The sequence below is a fragment of the Camellia sinensis genome, chromosome 4 (assembly GCF_055761805.1).
Source record: "Camellia sinensis isolate YWXY chromosome 4, ASM5576180v1, whole genome shotgun sequence".
Classification (NCBI taxonomy): domain Eukaryota; kingdom Viridiplantae; phylum Streptophyta; class Magnoliopsida; order Ericales; family Theaceae; genus Camellia; species Camellia sinensis.
This window is the reverse complement of record NC_138964.1, coordinates 12,702,577-12,711,363: the sequence shown is the minus strand read 5'-3', so window position 1 is coordinate 12,711,363 and position 8,787 is coordinate 12,702,577. Positions and strand designations below refer to the sequence as shown.

General features: G+C 31.6%; 1 protein-coding gene across 1 annotated transcript; it reads right to left on the bottom strand.

The window, feature by feature from the left end:
• Positions 1 to 667: 667 nt before the first annotated feature.
• LOC114281479 (putative clathrin assembly protein At5g57200) lies at positions 668 to 8,577 on the bottom strand. Its single transcript, XM_028223932.2, has 15 exons — positions 6,575 to 8,577; positions 6,391 to 6,460; positions 6,004 to 6,101; positions 5,622 to 5,760; positions 5,340 to 5,467; positions 5,057 to 5,149; positions 4,849 to 4,899; positions 4,275 to 4,340; positions 4,121 to 4,186; positions 3,801 to 3,881; positions 3,649 to 3,729; positions 2,143 to 2,328; positions 2,000 to 2,075; positions 1,707 to 1,831; positions 668 to 1,314 (listed from the first exon to the last, which is right to left on the bottom strand). The coding sequence occupies exons 1-15, from the start codon at positions 6,662 to 6,664 to the stop codon at positions 895 to 897; spliced, it is 1,770 nt and encodes a 589-aa protein (XP_028079733.2). The 5' UTR covers positions 6,665 to 8,577; the 3' UTR covers positions 668 to 894.
• Positions 8,578 to 8,787: the final 210 nt, after the last annotated feature.

Here is an 8,787-nt window from a genome sequence, read left to right as displayed (position 1 = left end):
TCCAAACCAAAAAAAAAAAAATTCTTTATAATTTATTTTTTAATTTTTATATGATTACATTAGCATGTCTAATTTGTTTTTTTAAAACTATTCAAGTTAAAATTTGCATATGCTTCCACAAATATAATAATTAAAAAAAAAATAATTTTATACATCTAATTCCAATAATATATATTTTTTGTTGCCACAAGCGTAATATGGATTTATGACGTATAAAATTATTAATTATTAAAATAAAATGTGAAAAACTCAGTTTATAATGATTTAAAAATATGAAATATCTTGGATCATACTTTAAAATTTACAAAAATTGATCAATATTTATTTTAAAACTCAATAAATATGATTATGACAAAAAAATATGCGTATCGGTAAGTTTCTTTCAAATTGTGCAAAAAATAAAAAAATTCATAGTTCCGGTTACTGCAATCGTTACACTACGGCTTTTACACTCTGCAACCGCAACCGCACCATCGCCACCGTTACGGCGACCACAACCGCTTTTCACAATCTTGCTTTCTAGTTAGTCACTATCATAATCCTCCCTTAAAAATAAAAAGTTCTATAAATTACTTGTAAGTAGCATGTTACATGAAATTTGATCCCCGGTAGAAAAAGAGAAATTTTGCAAGAATCAAGGCGTAACAAATAGATATATGTCAAACTATAACAAAAAGATAATATTGCACTTTTCATATATCAGCAAGTTAAGTTACATAGAAGACATTGTCAATTTAGAATGAATGAAAACAAGGGAAAATAAAAAGAAAAAGAAGAGAAAATCTAAAAGAATTAACTTTCGAAACTGCACCACAAGAGGATCCACCTACTCCAAAGAATTAAAGAATACACTTCAAAAAGATTTTTTAAAATTTTGAAAAAATAAAAATATCTCTAAAGCAAAGTATGGTTTCCTTGTTGTGGAGTTGTGTTCTGTGGATAGTTAAAGGGATCTGCAAATGGGTTAGCAGCATCCATATATGGCATCTGCTGCTGCTGCTGGGAATATTGAGGTGCGTATTGATAAGGTGTTATCATCATGGTGTTTTGTTGTTGCTGTTGCGGCTGCTGCTGTTGCAACATCATTTGTTGTTGTTGTTGTTGCTGCTGTTGAGCCATCATGGCCATTTGAACGTTGGTCGGTGGTGCTATGTTGTTTGACATCATAAATGGATCCCGTTGATCAAATGGATTTGGTGCAGTCATTTCATAACCGTAGCCTGTATTGTAGCCTGCATTCTGCAGCTGTATTTGTCTCCTCGACGCATCGTCTTCATACAAGCTGTCGAGTAATAGCTTGTCAAACCCACCAGCCTGACAAATAAAAACAAATATCCATCACAATCTGATATGATCTTTTCATATATAGTGCGGTTGTACAAGGATTCGCAAAGATGTGTGGTTGAGTTTTCAAAAGTTGTTCATGAAATCCTTTCAAAAAATTAGAAACTAATAGTTTGACAAAAATTAATACCAAAACAGATCTTTTGAATTTTTAAAAATTATTTTCACTTCAAAAAAGAGAACCATTTCAAAATAATAAGTTTTTTTTTTGTCAATTTTTTTACCAAACTAGTTTTTGAAAAATTTCTGAAAACTCAACCTAACATCTATGCGTTTATGCAACTCATTGATATTTACAGCCCTTTCTGAGAAAATAAATAGTAACATGAAGTAATTTTCCTATCGGAGCACATAGAACAAACCAATTTGCTATCCGTCACGTGACTATTATTATTGCTCGGTGTGGTAACCAGTGCTAGTTCCCATCCTGAAGTCCTTCCAATATCAGTCAACCCCCAATTGGTTGATGATGATAGAGGATCATTACCTGAATAATATTTCACTCATCAGAACAATTTCTCATTATTTTTTGAATGACAAGTACGATCAATCAGATACCAGAGAACGAAAAATCAAAATTTAAAAGAGATGATATTAATAATAAACAAAGGATTGGCTTCATTTAGATGTCCACGAGAATGCATTAACAACGTACCAGGGGGAACTATGGCAAGAGCCATTGCATTGCTTTCTTCTATTTCAGCAGCTTTTGGATTTATTTCATTCAAACCCTGCACAAGAAATGATATGCGTATCAGAAACGAATAACTAGCTAAGCTAACCTAACCACTAACTTACCAGAAGATCCCCAGTTTCTTCAGTCAATATCAATGGTGGAACTTCCTCTTCCTTCTTAGGCTCTGGTTCCTCTTGTTTATCATCTACTAATTGTTCTTTATCCTCAACTTCTTCAGCTAGTTCTTCACTTTCTTGAGGGGCAGTTTCTGCAGGTTGCTCTGGTTCTGCAATTATCTCCTTGTACTCCTATAATCGACGTAGAAGAATCAACACAAATGCCAAATATGAACAATGTGGTCAATACTGGGTCATCATTTTATTTGGCCGTAAATTTATGCAAAGAGTCAGTCTAGTTCTTAAGGATAGTAATTTGGAGAGTTTGAAATTTGTATCATTTTGGCTGAATATTTGAGCACTCAAATAAAAATTCAAGGAAAAGTAGACCGAACGATTAAAATTTTAATGGTTAGTACCTCAACTCAAATGAAATTCAAGGAAAAGTCGACCGAATGATTAAAATTTTAAAGGTTAGTTGGTACCTCACTCAAGTCCATTTGTTACCAAGTAAAAGAGACTAACAGGAATAAAAGAAAAAGAAAAAAGACTTTTAAGTATTTGAAAAGTCACCATGTTGAATTTCAACAATTGATTTGCTAATTTGGAGAGGTTCATAGTGAGCCAAGAAGAAAACACCAAAAACTAATAAATCAACAACCATGTGGCAGACTTTGACCACAGGTAATGTGATCTATTAAACCTCAGAGCTGACTAGTCTTTTGCTTAGGAAAAGAAAAATGACACGTCTTGGTAATAACAAAATGCCTGCCCAAAACCTATACACCCCCAAAAAAGTTAAAATAAAAATTAATATATTCATCTTAATTATGATAAGTAAACTAGACTCAAACTGGGAAAACAAATTCATTGAGTCTACAACAGATAAAGGAACCATTTCTGAGAAATGATTCTAAGAATCTTGAGTTCTCATAGACAACAACAAATAGTAATGATCAATACAATACGATAATATGATCTCAATGTGATACTTCTAGAAAAGATTGCAAGAAAGTAACCAAGTTCAAGGTTTTCAGAAGGCATATGATAAATGAGCAAGTTTGTTTTACAACTACTGTAGAAACACGAGTAAAAAATGTTATTAAGATGCACAAGTTGAAACCCAAATGGGGATGTCAATGATCTTAACCAGATTATAACACTTGTGCAACCTAGCACAAATTTTAGATTAAGTTAAAACATTTACTGATACCCAATGCAGAGAAAACTATGTCATGTTAAATTGGTTGAGATCGTGGAATATTGGAGGTTCTCAATTTGATTCGTAAAACATGTTTTTAACAAAAGAGAAGTACCAAACACTACAATAAGTTGAACATGAAAAACACAGATACCTAGATATGATACACTTCCATATATACATACATACATATGTACTTTTTTTTTCTTTCTTTTTTTCTTTATATATATCCATATGTATGTCTATATTTACAAAAATAAAAATAAAAATAAAAATAAAAATAAAAATAAAAAATGGGTGAATGTTCTCACCAATCTTCTATTTGAAACAGAACCAATCTGAGGTGCTTCTTTTATGTACTCTTCCATAGTTGCAAGAAATGAAGGTGGTGGCTGTTCAGTGCAAGAAATAAATTAGTTATGAAAAGCCACAAGCTTTTTAGTTACAAGTATAAAAAAGAAACCTGTCTCAGTGTTGGAAACTGAAAGTTCCTTGCGAGCTCTAGACCTTTGCAAAATTCATAAAAGGCAGCAAGATTTTCGGCCTACAAAATGGAAGGGGGGGAAAAAAAACTTAGAGCTCTCTTGTCCATACAAAACGTGAACATCCTCTTTAGGCTGTGTTTCAATTAGGATTTGAGGTGGGATAAGAGAAGGGATCCTTCTATAATTCGCTTCTCAAATCCTTGATCTAGACACAACCTTGGGGGAAAAAAATACAATTACAGCGAAACATATTTTCATGAAGCAATTAGAACTTCCTAAAGAAGGCATAGTTGTAAACCTGTTGGCCAGCTCTTTTGTAGATATTAAGAGCTTTAACTGCGTCGTGTTTGGACATGTCAAAAAACTGCAAGAAGGTAAAGAAGTTAAACTTATAATAAGAAAATCTTTAGTACATGGAAGATAGGCCAGGATGTAGGAAAATACAATCATACCATATCCACAAGATTGATGATCCCATCATTGACGGCACAATAAATTTTGAAGCTTTCTTTCAGTACCTGCATGATCAACAGTTGAATCTTATAAAATTTCATTCAGCACTTGAGACATATTGTCTTTTGACTACAATACCACATAAAAACATGAACGAGTTATAGCCTTTCAGTTCACATTGGGAGAAAATTAAGTCCTCAAACATAACAGACAAATAACAAAACTACCATCTCATTTTGAAAGCATTTTACATAATGGAATAAGATCTGTAAATCTATCAGCTTTATGTTCCAGTAGTGTGGATCCTGACGTAAATCATTTGTGTTCTGTGTGTGCCTGTTTTTTGTTTCTTGTTCTTATTCATGTTTATGTTAGAAAATTTATAAATTGCAATGCTGGAACTAACGAAATTTCATCGATGCAGATATGTGTGCAATGAATTCATATCTTTCCATATATTACGAAAATCCTAGACCAATGTTAAGCTAAATCTATTTATTTTATACGGCTGTGTTTGGATCAAGGATTTTAGTGGCGATTTATGGATAGAAAGAAAAAGTAAATAATGCATACCAGAGCCAGGGCATACTGTACTAGAAAATTGTGGTAAGCTGATCCTTCGGGCTGCCAAAAAAAAGAAAAAGAAAAAAGAGTAAATCAAATAGCCTATACAGAAGTCAGAAAGCAATTAATTAACAGAAAAATATACATTACAAGTCATGCTACAAAGGTGCCTCATAGAAACTCTGGGATGAAATTTGGAATTCATTTGAAACATTACCTTGCACCCAATCAAGCGGTACAAAAGCTGCTGCAATGCAGGTAACTGCTCCAATAGCTCTTCACCATTCAAGAGTCTTGTTCTACTATGCACCTATGACACAAATCGTAAGAAAACTAAAGTAAAAATTAGGAGACTCACCTAAGGCTGTGTTTGAATTATGATTTGGGTAGGGATTTGGAAAGAGGAAGGAATTTACCTCACCTTTTTTCCTTTCCCTTTTCAAATCCCTACCTAAAAACCATGATCCAAACATAACCTAAATGATATGAGAAGCACACACCTTGTTTGCTCCTGGTGAGGTTTTAGTCAAACGCTCTGACTCAATATCATATTTCAAAATCCTAAAACATTCAAGCCGTTCCTCTAAAAAGAGTGCATATGTACGGACCCATGCAGAGCAATCCCAAGCTGCATGACCAAATATTAGTCTAAAAAGGAAATGTTTCATGCTTTGTTTCAAAATTCAAAATGTGCCCAAATCACCATAATTCATAATTTTGCTTTAGTAAAATAAGATGAAAATAAATGTCCAATCATTCAACATTGGGTAGAAACAATTTACCGAGAGGGCTTGAATCATCTTTGAAATTGGAAATTTGGAGAATGTGTCCTCTGTATGAGTAGTTTAGCAACTCCTCTCTGAAAGTAGGATCGCCTTCTCTCAATGTCCTATGAATAACTATCAATGTCTTTATGGCAACCTGCGAGCAAACCCATTAAGCTAAGACAAAATGCTCCCAAAATAAATTTAGAAAAAAAAAAAAAAAGAAAAAAAAAAACTCATTCTTAACTTTTAACAACATTGAAATGCTTGACAATGATTTAGCCATTTACACCAACAATTGGTGTGTTGATCATAAGTAACTAGTGATTTGATAACAAAAAAAAAAGTAAATTAAAAAAATAGGACACAAAATTGATCAAATGAGGAGAAAAGACTATACAATCCAGTTGCGCGTCTTTGCCAATCTCCTAGAAAGTGCATGAATGCAATAGGCAATGTCTGCTCGTGGGCATGCTATCGACGTTGTAGAAAAAATTTCTACAAAGAAAGAAAACATAAAAATAAGATTACAAAAAAGGAAAATGCATTGTTTCGAGCAATTATCAATCAAAAGTAAAAGTTATATATATATATAGATAGATAGATAGATAGATAGATAGGTAGATTATGTAGAAAGCCAACAAAAATGCAAATTCCAATTGAAACCATAATTGCATTCATACATGGAGGGATACAGATCAACAATCTTAATCCAATTCTGTTCAAATGGCACAATCAAAAACAAGACAAAATGAAAAAGAAAAATTATATATATATAGGAACTCACTTCTAACATGGCGTTCCTTTGGAGGACCCTCTACATGATTGGTAGCTTTGACAATTGCAATATCCAAATCCTTCCCATTAAAAATAAACCCAGATCAAAAAAATACCCAACATTGTAAAAAACAATTCAAAGATCAATACAAAAAAATGAATTGAAATAAAAAAAAAAATGAATATATACAGACCTTGTATTCGCTATTGACCTTAGCAAGGCCAACCATGGTGGTGTCTTTGAGAGCACCATAGGCTTTTCTAAAGCTTGTGAATGTACCCATTTCTAAAGCTTCTAAATCTCTTCACTTTTTTCTTCTTCTTTTTATTTATTTATGAGACAGAGAATAGAGAGAGATAGAGAGAGAGAGAGAGGGAGGAGAGAGAAGGAGGAGAGAGGATGTTGTTCTTGCCTCTCTGGTTGTGTTCCTCCAACAACAAAATGCTAACGACTCTGTTTCTTTATCTCTCTCTCTCTCTCCCGCAAAATGGTCGTTTAGCAGTTGACAAAGGTGAATCTATTCATTCATTAGATCTAATAAACAAGATAAGAAAGGTACATTTGGGAGCTTCCAATTAAATTCCAACACAAAATAATCCTAGAATAATTATGTACCCACTCTTATCTATCCTCAATTTACCAATTGTGTGATTGTGATTGAATTTGCATATGGTAAGGTATAATTTTGAATAGTTAAGTTTAAATTTATAATATTACTCATACTTTTATGTACGTATTATAAAAAATGAAAAATTACATATTAAAAAAAAAATCCAAGACCTAATCCGAATAACTAATCAATTCTTTATTTTTTTTTTAAATTGTTTCAATTTAAATTTTTAACTTTTAGAATTATATTAATTTTAATCATATGTTAATTATAAATAGAAATAATTTAGATAATTTAATATTTTTTTTGTCGGTGTTGCTACATGGCAACAATGGCTATAGATGAGGGAAGGAGGGGTAGTGATGGACGACGACGAGGGTGGGAAAATGGCATTGGATTTGAAAATATGAGGGGTGGTGATTAATAACAGTAAGAGTGAAAAGGTACTTATCAACAGTAATGAAAGAGTAAAGAAAAATTATTAAATTATCTAAGGGTTCGTTTGGAAAGGACGTTGACTTTTTGACTATTTTAACCTGAATTAAAAAGTTTGATTTGGGAAGGACTTTTTGATTTTTTTGACTTTTTTTGTAAGAGAAGAGTATAATGATTATGGGTTGAATGTGATGTTTTGTTGGTTGTAGCTAAAATAGCCTATTTTGTCTTTTGTGACTAAAATAGCTAAAAAAACTTACAAACCTTCTTCCCAAACGGTGCCTTCCCTGTTAATTATAACTAACTAATATAACTGAATAGTCAAAATTAATACCATTTTGAAAGTATAGTTTTTAATTAAAATAATTAAAAAGTTAGGATTTAATTTATTACCAAGTCAAATGTTAGAAATTTTCTATAATTTCTCAAAATATATATATATATATATATTAAAAATAGTGAATTATACTGGCATTATTTAAAATTAGAAAAAAATAAAATAAAACAAAATAAAATAAACTCCACAAATTTTATATAACTTGTAAGAAATTTTCTGCTGATGAACCTCATAGATCAAATAATTAGACATTACTTACTGTTAAATAAAATATGACTGATGTCGGTTGAACTCATTAAATTGTGATCGATACAGAAATATGATAAGTTATGGAACCGTTCTAATAACACATATATTGGTCATGCTATATGCACTAAAACAAGAATGGACTAAGGGGTTGTTTGGGATTAAGTAAATAAGTATATTTTTTGACTTTTATGAAATATGAGTTGAGTTTGAAGTGATGTGGTAGAAAAATGATGTGACTTAAATAAATAATATGACTTAAATAAGATAGTGACTTTTTAACTTTTTGATTTTTTTTTATTATGCCAAACTAAATCTAAATCATATGCGTAGAAACTAATTATAAATTCACTTATTATTATATTTATTTATAAATAAATGTAAAATTGAGATATTATAAATATGTGATTAAAGTTTCCACTCCAAACTGTAGCTCCTATGTCATATTTTTTCCATCATTGTGTGATAGAATAGGATTTTCAAACAGAAGACGACAACTATCAAAAAAAAAAAAAAAAAAGTCTACCACTTGAATTAAGCCCGCTTAGACAAACCAACAACTTAAAAATTTCACTTACCCCCCCTTGCGAAGAAAACAAACAAAAATCATAAATTAATCCCGCTTAGACAAACCAACAACTTAAAAATTTCACTTACCCCCCCCTCCTCCCCCACCTTTTTGTACGAAGAAAATAAACCCTTGTACGAAGAAAACAAACAAAAATCATAAATTAATCCCGCTTAGACAAACCAACAACTTAAAAATTTCACTTCCCCC

Excerpts from the sequence above, each read along its gene's own strand:
- LOC114281479 (XM_028223932.2), bottom strand. The coding sequence starts at position 6,664 with ATGGGTACATTCACAAGCTTTAGAAAAGCCTATGGTGCTCTCAAAGAC. Across the intron at positions 4,341-4,848 it reads TACAGTATGCCCTGGCTCTG|GTACTGAAAGAAAGCTTCAA; the intron begins GTATGCATTATT and ends TTGATCATGCAG. Across the intron at positions 4,187-4,274 it reads TCATCAATCTTGTGGATATG|TTTTTTGACATGTCCAAACA; the intron begins GTATGATTGTAT and ends ACCTTCTTGCAG.